The following is a 15,750-nucleotide window of genomic DNA, read 5'->3' as shown; positions in this document are numbered from 1 at the left end:
GAAAGAAAGAAATGGAAGTGTTCATGAGTAGGGGTTTTTCACCAATTCCAAATTCCCAAGGCTTTCCTGTTTATACTATGAAGCTGATTCTAAAATTAAATAAAAATGCAAGGAACCAGAATATCCAAAACAACTTTAAAGAAAGAACAAAGTTAGAGAACTAACAGTACCTAATTTGAGGACTAAAAAAGTAATCAGGAAATGTTATACTGGCATCAAGACATATAAATAGATCCACCAAACAAAATAGACAATCAAGAAATAAACCTTCACATATATGGACAACTGACATTCTACAAAGTTACTAAACAATTTAGTGAAAAAAAGGAAAGCTTTTCAACAAGTGGTGCTAGAACAATTGGATATTCATATGTAAAAAAAAGTGAATGTTGGACTACACCTTCTACTATAAACAAAAATTAACTTGAAATGGATTGTAGATTTAAATGTAAGAACTAAAACTATAAAGCTGCTAGAAGAAAATCCAGGAGAAAAATCTCACCTTAGGCTTGACAATAATTTCTTTAAAAGAATACAAAAGCTGGAAATAAATTTTTAAAAAAGTAGTAAGTTTCACTTAATCAGAAATATTTCCTCTTTAAAAGACGCTTAGGAAAATAAAAAGGCAAGGCACAGACTGGGAAAAAATATATGCCAAACATATATTGTACCTGACAAAGAATTTATATCCAGAATATAGAAAGGACTTTAACAACTTATTAATACATATAACTCCATAAAAGTATGCAAAAGTTTTGAACAGACACTAAAGAAGATATATTTATGGCACAAAATGACATGAACAGATGCTCAAAATCACTAGTTATTAGAGAAGGCAAATCAAAACCACAATACATACCTATTAGGAGGGCTAAAACTATAAAGATACTGTATATGAAGTATTGATGAGGATATGTAACAACTGGCACACTCATACACTGCTGGTGAAAATGTACAATAAAATAGCACAACCACTTTGAAAACCATTTAATGGGTTTTTCAGAAATTAAACACATCTTCATCATGTGACTCAGTCACTGCAGTCTCAGGTGTCTACCCAGGGAAGTCAGAGCACACGCCCATGTAGAGACTCACGTGTGTATGCATGCTCTAATGGTTCACACTATGGCTCTGAGGCGGGAACAGCTGAAACGGTCATGTGGTATGTCCATACAGTGGAGCACTACTCAGCAATAAAAAAGAATGAACGATTGATTGTATATGACAACATGGACAAATCTCAAAGTAATTATGCTGAGTGAAAGCAGCCCTATAAAAGCATATATACTGCATGATTTCACTTATATAATAACATTTTAGAAAATCTGAATAAGTCTCTGTGACAGAAAGCAAACCAGTGGTTCCCCGGGGAAGAGGATAGACAGGCGTGAGAAAACTCTGGACAGTGATGGGCAGGGCCTCTGTCTTGAGTGTGGTGAAAGCCTTACAGGTGCAAACAAAGGTCCAAACTTACCAGACTGAACACTTTAAGTATGTGCAATGTTTACTATATGTATGTCAATTATACTTTAATAATACTGTTAAAAGAAAACAAATGTACACAAAACCCTCAAATTTATTATATATTTATCTTTCAGAATATTTTTAATAAACCACTAAAATGCTTTCAAAGAACTTCCAACTACATGCAAAAATATTTATGGTATGTGATTAAGTGAAATTGGCCAAATATATAACTTAATATAGGATGAACTCAATTACATGGAAAGCTTATATACAGACATAAACACTTCTGGCTAGAAAAACAAATCTATATTACTGCATTTTCCCTGGGCTATGGAATCATGGGTGATTTAAATTTCTTGGAAACTTTCTCTATTTTTCAAGGCTTTCTGGGTTGTTGTTCTTATTTTATTATTATTATTATTTCACCTGAACCTGCAATATTCTCTCAAGCATGAGAGTAAAAAATAAATGAAGGGCAAGGTGAAAAGACAGCCTTCAGAATGGGAGAAAATAATAGCAAACGAAGCAACTGACAAAGAATTAACCTCAAAAATACACAAGCAGCTCATGCAGCTCAATGCCAGAAAAATAAACGACCCAATCAAAAAATGGGCCAAAAAATTAAACAGACATTTCTCCAAAGAAGACATACAGATGGCTAGCAAACACATGAAAACATGCTCAACATCACTCATTATCAGAGAAAAGCAAATCAAAACCACAATGAGGTACCATCCCACGCCAGTCAGAATGGCTGCTATCAAAGTTTACAAACAATAAATGCTGGAGAGGGTGAGGAGAAAAAGGAACCCTTTTACACTGTTGGTGGGAATGCAAACTAGTACAGTCACTATGGAGAAGAGTGTGGAGATTCCTTAAAAGACTGGAAATAGAACTCCCATATGACCCAGCAATCCCAATTCTGGGCATACACACTAAGGAAACCAGAATTGAAAGAGACACATGTACCCCAATGTTCATCGCAGCACTGTTTACAATAGCTAGGACATGGAAGCAACCTAGATGTCCACCGGCAGACGAATGGCTAAGAAAGCTGTGGTACAAATACACAATGGAATATTACTCAGACATTAAAAAGAATGCATTTGAATTAGTTCTAATGAGGTGGCTGAAACTGGAGCCTATTATACAGAGTGAAGTAAGTCAGAAAGAAAAACACCAATACAGTATATTAATGCATATATATGGAATTAAGAAAGATGGTAACAATGACCCTATATGTGAGACAGCAAAAGAGACACAGATGTATGGAACAGACTTTTGGACTCTGTGGGAGAAGGCGAGGGTGGGATGATTTGAGAGAATAGCACTGAAACATGTATATTATCACATGTGAAACAGATCGCCAGTTCAGGTTCCATGCGTGAGACAGGGCGCTCAGGCTGGTGCACTGGGATGACCCTGAGGGATGGGATGGGGAGGGAGGGGGGAGGGGGGTTCAGGATGGGGACACATGTACACCCATGGCTGATTCATGTCAATGTACGGCAAAAACCACCACAATACTGTAAAGGAATTCGCCTCCAATTAAAATAAATTAATTAATTAAAAATAAATAAATAAATGAAGGGAAAGAATTTGAGTAATTCTCTGTCCTGACAAGTGATTCCAATGCATCAATATGTACCACAGACCCTTGAAAGACCAAAGAGGCGACTTTGGGAATTTGTATATGAACGAAGTATTATCTGTAGACTAAATAATGTATTTCACACTCATGAATTATTATTTTTCACACGTTCATAGATACACTGAAATTCAACCTGAGCGAATGTGTAGAATTTCTATTTCTCACATCAATAGACACTACAAGTAAAACTACTAACATGGAGATCTTTAAAAACTTACTCCCCTACACCACTGCCTGTAGGCTGCTTTAACTGGAATTTCTCCCGCTTCAGAGCAGTATGTAGGAACAGCTACACAGTCCGTGGCATTCAGCTAACAGAAGTTCCGTTACATGTTCTCACTTCTTTGCTATAGCTTTTATTGGATGCTAAACCACCCCTTTTCTAAGCTATTGTCAAACCTGTCCTTTGTGTTTTCTTATTCTGTTCAGATCCCAGAACATAATTTAAGTTATAAGGTAAATTAAACAGTGAAAGGCCAAGGTCAAACATGCTCTTTATCCAGAAGGGCTTTGTAAATGCTATTTCAGCTAAATACTGAAGCTTTCTGCAAATACAAGATTAAAATTACTAGAAGTTTGATTCCTGTAAGTGTGGCATTCCCAGTCTGTCAGTCTGTAACTGACCTTTAGGAAATCATTTAATGTGTGCTGACGTGTCCACTACTGCTTCATAATAATCCTTTCAAAAATTAAAGTCAACAAATAACTTAATTATCACCCTAAAATATCCTTCAAAAAGCAGAGCTATTATTTACAGTAAACCATTGGCTTAATGGTAATTGACTTTACCTCAAAGAATTATTCTCTGCTTTTTGTCTGCCAAGTTCACTTTCAGTATCCATTGCCTTTCTTGCTAGTGATTTCATTTCTTTTTCCACAGTGGTTATGGTTTCCTTCATCAAAGTCATATTTGACATTTGCTCCATACGTTCATCATCAAGCTATACAAGCAGAATGACAAGGTTACTGCCATCACTAAAAACATCTCAGTAATCTCTCAAGAGAGACATTCTGTCTTTGTACAAACTGGTATATGAGATGGTCAGATTAGATGTGAACCTTTTGGAGGCTACAAGGACAAGGTACTGTAGAGTAGGAACTTGGGCAAGCTGCCCACAGCTTATCCATAAAGCCTATCACAGTAGATGCACATTTTCAATCTGGTTCAGCTAGACTATGGCACACATAGCCTATTTGCAAGAAGATTTCTTATTTGTTGCTCAATATGAACAAGTTACACATAAAAACTGGGATTATGAAAAAAAACCTGTTTTTTGGTCTACTCCTGTCGATTGCTTTAAAAAAACAAACTCATTATAACAACATAAAACGGATGAATTTAGAAATATAGTCGATTAAAGTTGGTAACGGAAAGCTGAATTCCCTTAATTCTGTTTATATAGTCATAATATCTCTAATATATATGGACAGCATCTCAAAGCCTTAACTAGTAAAAAGGTGATGCTTCACAATTAAATTCAGAGTAAATATATTTTTCTCATTGGTTTTCATTTTGCTATAATTTTCTCTACCCTAGCTACTGTTTAGGAAGAATAAGCCAGTTTCTCTGTCCCTGGCAATGTTATCATTAATGAAACAGGAAGATGAAAAAGTGTTAAAATCACTGAGAATGCATCCCTAATGGTTTTTCTTTAAAGAACATACACAAAAAGCATCCACAACCTAACACAAAAAAGACTTTACTCACATTTTTTAGAAGAAAATAAATAATGAAAAAGTGACGATTTACAGCATATACACCACCTTAAACATCTTAGGATTGCAAATGCTATCTGAGAAAACCAACTTTTCTGAACACAGAAAAAGGGGAAAGTGGGGAGCCACTGACAGTTTATAGCCCAAAGTGCAAAAGTGACTTTTCTTTACATTATGAACTGTACACTCCAGCTCTTCTATCCTTTGTTCCAAGTGAGCCTTCTCATTAAATGCTGTCTCTTGGGCAATCTGTTTAAAAAACAAAAACAAAACAAAGGTGCTCTTAATGTTGCTTGTTTTGCATCTCACAGATCCTCACAGAGATAAAATTCTTTCGAACCTTTAGCCTCTCCCTCAGACTGTCTCGTTCTGTGGTCATTCTTCGCAAGTCAGTGAAGGCCACATCTCTCTCAGTCTCCACCCGCCGGAGGATAGCATGTGCTGTTGTTGATTTAGGAGACTTACAACTTTTCATCATTTCCCGTCGAAGTCGGGCAATTTCTTCCTGTGCCTATTATTTAAATACATAGACTTCTGTTTAACAAGCTTTAGGACAGAAATAAAGACTGTATCTTCTATCCAGCCAGATAAAATGCAAGCCTATATTAATTAATGTGCATGCAGCAGGATAATGATATAATTCGCTAATGAACTTACACAAATAAATGCAAATGGTGCCCCAAATGTAAATGAATATCTACAAACATAAGTTTGGTTTACACTATCTTTGCCAAAAATTAAAAAAAATTTATTTGGAGGCAGTTAATGCAAGAGAGAGTGTTTTACTAAGAAGTACCTACAATATATATCATCCATTTTGTAATAAATTTGAAATCAGCACAGTATAGGCAGAACACTGGTTTAATAAATATTATCATAGTGTTCCAGTATTTCTCTACAAAAATGTATGTGCCATTTCCATGTCTTGACTACTTTCACCCCGACAGAAAGGCCCACTGATCCTTACTGATAACCCAACCTATGCTTCACATACTGGTTCAACAACTATCCTTGGGTTCCAAGTCTATTCCATATCTGCAGGTGATTTCATACCCTACTCTGCTACTTCCGTCCCTTATCTTCCTTCCTCTTGATTTTGCTCACTATCCATTCAGCTAGTATCTAAGTCTCAGAAGAAGATATATTACTTCAATTTCCATAGGTAAGCCTTGACCAGACTCCTGGACCTCATTTCCTGAAGTGTCTTTTAAGATACCCCTAATTCAATTTTAATTATTTGTCTCACTTTAAACACCACCCTCTCCACTGGCTCTTTCTCTACTTCTTCAACCATGCACATGGCTCCCATATCTTGAAAAACTGTCACTTAATCCTACCGTCCCATTTATCATCATTTGTCTCTTTTTCCTTTGACAGCTTTTTTTTTTTTAAGTGTCACGGTTTGTACACCCTGCCTGTTCCTTATCACCCTCTCTCTTACCCCAGTCTAACCTGACTCCCACACCCACCACTCTATGGAATTTCAAGTACTTGTGTCTCTATAAATCAATTATACTGTAACACAGCCATATCCTAAAGGAAATCAACCCTGAATATTCACTGGAAGGACTGACGCTGCAGCTGAAGCTCTAATACTTTCGCCCCATGATACAAAGAGCCTACGCATTGGGAAAGTCCCTGATGCTGGGAAAGATTGAAGGCAGGAGGAGAAGGGGACGACAGAGGATGAGATGGTTGGATGGCGTCACTGATTCAACGGACATGAGTTTGAACAGACTCAGGGAGATACTGAAGCACAGGGGAGCCTGGTGTGCTGCAGGCCATGGGGTTGCAAAAAGCTGGACACAACTGAGCGACTGAATAACAGGAACAAGCTCATTCTCTTGTCTGTTATCTCTCGGGGCTGCTGCACCACAGGAACAGAGCTGACAGCTGGGTCAGCGCTCACAGAGCCCGCAAGGCCCAAGCTGCTTTTCACCCGGGCCTTCACAGAAAAAGTGTGAAAGCTGCTGCTCTAGTCCAGTCCACCTCTCAAGCCTTGGCTCCCACCTCACTCCACTGACATATACCTTTTGCTCTAGTCATAAATGGATTCATTCACGTACTGTTTTTCCTGCCTTTACCCTTTGTTTCAGGTCATTCCTTTAGCTTGAATGTTCCTTTTTACCCCTTTCAAGATAAGAGAAACCCCACCTTCCTTCAGGACTTAAACTCCATATAGTCCAGCAAATATCTTAATCGCCAAAACTAAAAAATACCCATCTCTTCTATTTCTTATAATATCTTCTAGACTACTTATGCTAAAAGAACAAAAAATAGATACAACACAATGTATTTCTCTTCCTAACTAGAATGTAAAAATAGGAAAGAGTGTCTTATTTTTTCCATCTTTTAGAGTAACAAGCCCAGAACCTTACACTTAGTAGCTGCAATTCTTAATAAGATTTGATATTTTTGAAAAAATTATGTTGATGATATATGGGGTTTAATTGAGTAAAGAAGCTATTTGTTTAATAAGGGTTGTACAATCATAAGCTAAAAATACAGATAAATGACAAATTGATTTTACTCTCTGAAATTAAACAAATTTTATGGCAATTCCTAAAGTGATTGACAGTACACCACAAGTGATGTGTTAATATTTTTTAACCTCCAAATCCAAATCTTTTCACCTTGAACTCACTGTATCCGGTTACTTAACACTTTTCTCATTTCTTATTTCAAAAATCAGGCTATTTCTATGCATGTATATCATCTTTCTAGGATATGAGGATAACATGTGTGTGTACACATACACAAATACTTTATATTTCATTAAGAACATCATAAGAACAAAGGTACTTCCAAAATGTTAATTTGATTAATATATTTAAGTATTCTCACAGAACTGAAAGAATTTACCCATCTCTGAGCCTGGTGGCCTGCCGTCTATGGGGTCGAACACAGAGTCGGACACGACTGGAGCGACTTAGCAGCAGGAGCAGTAAATAAATGCTGGCTTCCCAGGTGGGATACAGAACCCACCTGCCAATGCAGGAGACATGAGAGACCTGGGTTCGATCCCTGGGTCAGGAAGATCCCCTGGAGGAGGGAATAGCAACCCACTCCAATATTCTTGCCTGGAGAATTCCATGGACAGAGGAGCCTAGTGGGCTACTGTCCTAGGGTCACAAAGAGTTGGACACGACTGAAGTGACTGAGCACGCACAAACACGCACGCAGACCTGAATGCTAGTATTTACATATTTTGTTTACATATAAATAAGTTTACCTGCTCATACAGAAGAAAGGTCTTGTCTCTCTCAGATGTGAGAACCTTGACATTACCCTGAATTTCTGCCAAATGACGCTCATATTTTTCCAGCATGCATTTGAGTTCTTCACGGTCTCTAGTTGTCTTCAAAAGCTCTACATCACAGTTTGTACCCTACAATTATTACATGAGAAATCTGAATAAACAACAAGGTCCTTCTGTATACCACAGGTAAACTACATTCAATATCCTATGATGAGCCATAATGGAAAAGAATATGAAAAAGAAAATATGTATGTATAACTGAGTTACTTTGCTGTACAGAGTGAAATTAAACACAACACTGTAAATCAACTATACTTCAGCAAAAATTTTTTTTTAAAATGTGAAATTCTTCTTTGACATGTGTTACTAATACAGTCCATGGAGTTGCAAGGAGTCGGACACAACAACAACACACACACACACACACACACACACTAATAGAAACGTCCTACTGGTGGCAGCACACAATTTCTGGTTAAGCAAACATGAGTATATAATGAAATAATGAAAAAAAAGCTTAAAAATCACTTCTCTTTTAAACAACATCATCCCAAATTGCTCCACATTTGTCTGATTACCCCCCAACCACTACTAATGCTGGGGATAAAGGACCAATTTTGATGGTCCACGGTGCCACCAAAGAGAGCTCCATCTCCCATTCTCCTTGAGACACCAAGTCATGCCAAATTAAAAGGAATTATTTCCAGATTAGGTGAATCAAAAAATAAAATCCACTGCTTCAGCAACAAATTCCAAAACATTTACAAGTTTCCAAACACCTACCCGAGAAGATGGAGATGGGCGTCGTGGGCTTTTAGATCTACTTCTGATCATCCTTCTCAAATTTTGAGCTTCACTCTTGTAGTAATCTCTGTCTGCTTCTAAAGTTTTGACAAAGGAATCAAGTCTGGAAGGAGATTTATTTTGTGCTTTTTCAGTCTCTAAAATTATCTTGCCAAGGAGGAAAAAATTAGGCCATTATTTCAAGCTAAACTATATCATCATTTTCTAAATGAAAGTTGAAAGCAAACAGGATCCTTAAAAATAATAAATTTAGCATTTTGAAATAATTCAAAAAATAATAATTCAGCAATACTTTTTAAAAAGCAGTTAGAAAAAAAATTAAAAGCACTTAGTACCTTTCTTTTCCAGGATTTCTGAATGTACTGTATTTTTATTTCACTGAAAATGTCCCTATGCTGACACAATAATTTTGAAGAAAAAATAGTAAAGAAATTTCAGAGGCCAATATTGTTTCTTATAAGAGACCTAGTTACAAGTTCTAGAAATAAAATTAATTTGCTTAGAGAAACTTGTATGCTATTAAAGCATCTATTTATAGTTTCAAATTTTATTCAATAATTGTTCAATGAATAAATTAATTTAAAGTTGGATTAATTTAATATAAATTTACTGAACAAAATAAAATAATTCAATAAATTAAATGAATGCTGGATGTTCTGTTTGTATATACTTTCAAGTGCATTTCCATTCACTTTAATATATTTAGAAGCATTTGTTTTACATTTATTTACCAATACTTTATTGGGATAAAAGTACAGACATACTTTTAGAGAGGGTGTTTCAAATATTTTAAATGACAACATTAAAATACCTAAACAGAGCAACTTTCATCTCACATTGTTAAAGAGAACATATTACTCGGAACTAAGTAACAACATTTGACTTTAAAAAATTTATTATTAAGAGGGATAAAAGTTAATGTGTAAACAAATACAGCTTATATTTTGAGAATTAAATTACTCACAGACATCAGTTTAATCAAGTAAGAGCTAAGAACATTAATAAAACCAAGCAAAAGTTCTCTCTAGCTCTAAGAAAGGACGGACTAAGGAAAGGGAGCAAGAACAGCATCGCTTTTACAGATGGGAGGACTCCTGTCCACCAGGGAGAGTGCTGATTTTAGAAAACAAAACACTTTTTTATTTTTCACAAATTACATGAGAGCCAAAACATATGTATAACTTTTTGCAGTCCTACTAACAGAACAAAAGTGATTCCTTAACATTTATTTATGAAAAATGTACTTACAGATCTAAGCCTTTTTATTGTATCTTCCAATACTTTTATATTATTTTGCTGGCAAATGAGCTCAATCTGAAAAACAAGCCAGAAAAAAATGCTATTTAGGTGGGAAATGTCTAAATTGCTTTTGTTGGAAAGAGAGCATAAGAAACAGAAGCCACTTAAAATCATGCAGACAGTAAATATTTCATGAGAGAAAAGGTAACTTATTCCTTTATATTTACCTACTTTTGATGGTAAAAGAACCTAGAATGAAATGAAGCAGTTCCTTTAGATTATCTAATGTTTTGTATAAAAAACTAATTGATTTCACGTCACCAAACTACTGCTCATAAACTGAAAGAAAATGTTAATACTAATTATAATTCTGAAGATGAGAATAAGGAAGTCAAAAGAATGACTAGAATGAAGTTAAGTTTTCCCAAGTCAGAAATGATTACTCTTTCCTGTGAGCTCTTTTAATAGTTTAATTCAATCCAACCAACAAAATACTTTTTGTATCAGTTTTATGACACTGTCTTAACAGCCCTGTAGTCATATATTTAGTCTATGACTAGACTGTACATTCCCAGGGAATAGTGGTTATGTTTTTATGCAAAGCTGTAAATCTCTGTTAAAAGTTGGCATATTAGTTTAATGGATTTATTTCTCAATTTATAACCTCCTCCTTTGTTATTCCAAACTAAAATGTTTCCCTTTAAAATTTGAATTTTCTGGAATTATTTCTTCTCATTTATTCTTTAGACCAAAGTTCTAAGATTTCTCTGGCAGTTATATTTTAGTTTATGAAATACTAAAGGGTTAGTTGTACTATGGAATATAACTCATGTACAGTTTGGATAAGCTTATATATAATTTTGAATAATTTTCAATGCTTTAATTTTCACTACTATCTAAACACTAAAAAGATGTGGATCTATTCTGAATTATGTGTAAGTTCAGTCGCTCAGTCGTGTCCAACTTTTTGTGACCCCATGGACTGCAGCACGCCAGGCTTCCCTGTCCATCACCAACTTCTGGAGCTTGCTCAAACTCATGTCCATTGAGTCGGTGATGCCATCCAACCATCTCATCCTCTGTCGTCCCCTTCTCCTCCTGCTTTCAATCTTTCCCAGCATCAGGGCCTTTTCCAATGAGTCAGCTCTTCACATGAGGTGGCCAAAGTACTGGAGCTTCAGCATCAGTCCTTCCAATGAATACTCAGGACTGATATCCTTTAGGATGGACTGGTTAGATCTCCCTGCAGCCCAAGGGACTCTCAAGAGTCTTCTTCCAACACCACAGTTCAAAAGCATCAATTCCTTGGCACTCAGCTTTCTTTATGGTCCAACTCACACCCATACATGACTACTGGAAAAACCATAGCTTTGACTAGATGGAACTTTGTTGGCATAGGTCTATGTGTAAAGGTGTTCATAAAAATTAAGTATAAAAACTCACACTGTCAAAAATTTTATCCACTATGACACATTCTGGTAAAAAATGAATTTATACATACATATCCCAAATACAGATGGACTATAGTCAATAGTATGTAAACTGAGCAAGATAGATTATGTCTAGGTATAGCAAGGTGTGATTATGGTACATATTATTTTCTCCATTATGCTCTTCTACTTTTAAAAAAATGTATTACTTTTATCAAGATAAAAAAATTTAATGCTTATTCCACTCAGAAAAAATTTTATAACTGGCCCAAATGAAAAGATGTTACTGCCTTCACTTGACAATTGTTCAATGAGGATCTTACTGTGTTTCTGATTGTCTCACATGCTGGTTATAGCACGGAATAAAACAGGAACCTCTACCCTCATGGAGCTAACATTCTAGTTGAAAAGAGAAAAATAAATGATAATAGGTAAAGTATATATCAGAGAGTGATTATGTCATTCAAGAAAAAATATAATGAACACTCACACCTGTTCTATACTTTAGATTTTTAAAAAGGGAATGAAATAGACAAAGATCCTTGCCTTTGGACACCTTATAGTCTAGTTGGTAGATGACAAAAAATAAACCTAAAAATAAATTATATAGTACATTAGAAAAAAGGAGTAATATCCTTAAGGATATTGGGAGTGTTTACAAAGAATAAAATTTAAAATGGGGTGATCAGGGAAGTCCACACTGAGGGAGTCAACCATTGAAAAACTGAAGAAAAATATTCCAGACAAAGCATACAGCTATAGCAAAAGGGAAAAGACTGTTTGCTAAATCAAGGAACAGTAAGGAGGTCAGTGTGGCTACAGCAGAGGGAGGGAGGAAGGAGGAAAGTGCTAGAGAAAAATGAAGCAGGGTAGAGAGAGGAGGGAATCAATGTATGTGTGGTTGGGGCCGTGGGTTAGACACATACACAGGCTTTATGCTTTGTCTTCCACATGGTAGGTTCTAAAGTATTTTTGACTGAATCACATACAAAGTAACAGTAATGACAAGAGTTACCAGAGATCCAGTCTAATAATGGCCCTATGTTAATTAAAAATATAAATTGTATGACAAAACTAGTGATGATAAAATTACAGTTCTGTTCCTTCATGTTTCAGAAACTTGTGTTCAACACTGTGGGAAACACTGCATTAAGTCATATATGATAAACTCAAAGTGAAAAGATAAAAGTAGGCTTATGGTCATGGTAGCTTTATTTTTTTTTTTTTTTCATGGTAGCTTTAAAATATGTCTCAAAATTCTGATCCTCTTGCCTGCAAAAAATGGAGCTTAATTCCCCTCCCCTTAAGTGCTGTCTATACTTGGGGACTCTCTTCTAACTAACAAGGTATGTGGGAGTGACAGTGTGTAAATTTTGAGACTGGAAACTCTTCCTTTTTGTTTCTTTTGGATTACTGTGGCAGAGGGAAGCCAGCTGCCACAAAGAATATATCAAACAACCTAGGGAGAGGTCCACCTGGCAAGGAACTAAGTAAGTGAAAAGCGAAAGTGTTAGTCACTCAGTTGTGTCCGACTCTTTGTGACCCTGTGGACTGTAGCCCACCAGGTTCCTCTGTTCATGGCAGGAATTCTGGAGTTGGTTGCCATTCCCTTCTCCAGGGGATCTTTCAGACCCAGGGATTGAACCCCAGTCTCCTGCATTGCAGATGGATTCTTTACCACTGAGCCACCAGGGAAGCCCAAGACACTAAGTTTCTTGTCAAAAGCCAAGAGTCATCTGAATAAATCATCTTAAAAGCAAATCTACCAGTACACAGTCAAGCCATGACTACAGCCTGACCATCATCTTGATTACAGTTTCCTGAGAAATGATGAACCAGAACTACTCAGCTAAGTTGCACTGGAAACTGTGAGATGTAAATATTTGTTGTTTGAAGTCATTAAAGTTCAATAGCAATTTGTTACATGGTTATAGATAATATAACAGGCTTCCCTGTCCTTCACTATTTCCTGGAGTTTGCTCAAATTCATATTCATTCAATCGGTCATGCTATCCAATAATGGCCTCATTTTTAATTAGAAATATAAATTGTATGAAGAAACAAAACATTTCATTTTTTTATTTTTTAAGATTTTTTTTGATGTGGACCACTTTTAAATCCTTTACTGAATTTGTTACAATACTGCTTCCGTTTTGTGTTTTGGTTTTTTGGCCCCAAGGCATAGGTGGTCTTAGCTCCCGGACCAGGGATTGAACCTGCAACCCCTGCATTGGAAGGTAAAGTGTTAACCACTGGATCACCAGGGAAGTTCCTCAAAACATTTTAATGGAATAAATGATGGAAAGAAGTTACTCAGTGGACTTTAAAAACATGGCTAAAAATAAACTCTTCTGAGTAAATAAAATTAATACTATTTCAATTCTAGACAAACTAACAGTAGCTTTAGCCTCAGACTCTACTTCCACATACCTAAAGCACAATCTTAAACAGTATAGGAACCCAAACATTCTCATCTCTCAGATTAGAAATTCTCGTTTCAAGTCTCATCTCACAAATCAGACAAAGACTCTCTACCCCGGGACTGGATGTCTAAACTGTACACCCAGTGACTTGATGATAACAACATGCACTGGGGTTCATATTCCCAGCACAGGTCATGCATTTTTTCTAATCCCCATTCTACGTGGCACATTTGTTCATTGAGGTTGGTGCTTTCATTTCAGGATCTTTCACCAACAAAAAGGACCTATTTCCATTTTGTCCTCTCTCTGTTAACTTTTTAATACTTTCCCTGTATCAACAATGTTATCTCCTCCCTAAAACTGCAGCCCACCTCTTCTACAAATAGCTTTCCAATTCTCAAGTACACCAGACTTTCCACATTATACATATATGGATATCTCTTTCCTAGAAACACTCTCTTCTGAGATGGACAGAATTTCCATTTACAAATTTAATATTTTCAGTTTTAGGTAAATCCAAGATCTTTTATTTTAGATGTTTTCCATTCCTGAAATTCTCCCTTTCTGATAGCAGAAGGTTCATTCTGAAAGAGGACTCTCTCTCTAGAACACAGACTCTAACAACCCTTTAAAATCAATACTTCAAAACTAGGCATTCTCCTTATAGAAGAATTTGGCCAACTAGGCTTCCCACAGTCTGGGAAGGAATGCTGTTAATTTCAAATTTGAAGAAGAAAACAAGAAAGACATAATTAAACATCAATTCAGTGTTTTTTGATAATTTTTATAATTAAGACTGAACTCAATTTACCATTAAACTGTGAATGAAGGATAACTATTATTTTAAAAGAAACAATACAAACAAAAGAATTTATTAAGAATGTTTAAAATAGTTAAGCTACATTTATTTATATTTTTGGCCACATGGCATGTGAGAACTTAGTTCCCCCACCAGGGGTCAAACCCATGCTCCCAGCTTGGAAGCTAGGATTATTAACCACTGGACCGACAGGGAAGTCCTAAGTTACTTTTAAATATCCTCCAAAGACTTTGGCAGCAACCATTATAAGATAAATTGCAAATTAAACACAAATCAAATCATTCTTATCTACTCTCTCAAGTAGTTCTTCTAAGGACCTCCTCCAGGCAACACTATTAAAGAAGATAGTGTAATAAACTTCATGTATTTGAGTATTCCATTATTCAGACTTTTCACTACTACAGACTCATCTTTTACACATTCTAAGTAAGTGAGGTTACTGCAGATAAGCAAATACCAGCCTGGTGTTCATAACTAGCTCTTATGTTTCAAATTACTATAATAAATAAGGTCTTTAATAACTTATGTTTGCAGCTAGATCATTAAGTGCTTTATTATATGCTACCAAGAATGCATTAAAAGGATGTTCAAGAACTAACATGCAACAACAATTAGCTTTGGGAAACTATCTTCTCACAGATAACAATTTATTAATTTAGTGATTAATAAAATCAATCACATGTTTTCACTTAAAAATTCAATAGGTTGGTTTTTGGCTTTCAGACATACTCTGTGTCTTGCCTATAAGCTATTAGACAGCAAAGAGAAATGAAACTTTCATCTTATAATACTGCTTAAATTCCTATCTTCTAAAGGTCATGGTAGAGTACCAAAATTTAATCAAGAAATAAAATGTTTATCAAAATATCATGGGACTTCCCTGGTGGTCCAGTGGTTGAAAAATCTGCCTGCCAAGGCAGAGGACGCAGGTTCGATCCCTA

At 35.8% G+C, this 15,750-nt stretch overlaps 1 protein-coding gene across 5 annotated transcripts in view; it reads right to left on the bottom strand.

Annotated features, from left to right (window-relative positions):
• The window catches only part of TSGA10 (testis specific 10), a 93,372-nt gene that overhangs the window by 52,164 nt on the left and 25,458 nt on the right, over positions 1 to 15,750 (bottom strand). For 3 of the 5 annotated variants that reach the window (XM_061155944.1, XM_061155943.1, XM_061155942.1), the window contains exons 4-9: positions 10,146 to 10,211; positions 8,877 to 9,044; positions 8,067 to 8,222; positions 5,175 to 5,345; positions 5,006 to 5,083; positions 3,908 to 4,059 (exon numbers count right to left, since the gene is read on the bottom strand). In XM_061155944.1, coding sequence (XP_061011927.1) covers positions 3,908 to 4,059; positions 5,006 to 5,083; positions 5,175 to 5,345; positions 8,067 to 8,222; positions 8,877 to 8,927 — 608 coding nt within the window. In that variant the 5' untranslated portion in view covers positions 8,928 to 9,044; positions 10,146 to 10,211. The remainder of the gene's footprint in view (positions 1 to 3,907; positions 4,060 to 5,005; positions 5,084 to 5,174; positions 5,346 to 8,066; positions 8,223 to 8,876; positions 9,045 to 10,145; positions 10,212 to 15,750) is intronic. The other 2 variants (XM_061155945.1, XM_061155946.1) reach the window with 2 other exon arrangements.

Source organism: Dama dama, chromosome 11 (assembly GCF_033118175.1).
Source record: "Dama dama isolate Ldn47 chromosome 11, ASM3311817v1, whole genome shotgun sequence".
NCBI lineage: Eukaryota > Metazoa > Chordata > Mammalia > Artiodactyla > Cervidae > Dama > Dama dama.
This window is presented reverse-complemented; position numbering and strand designations above follow the sequence as displayed.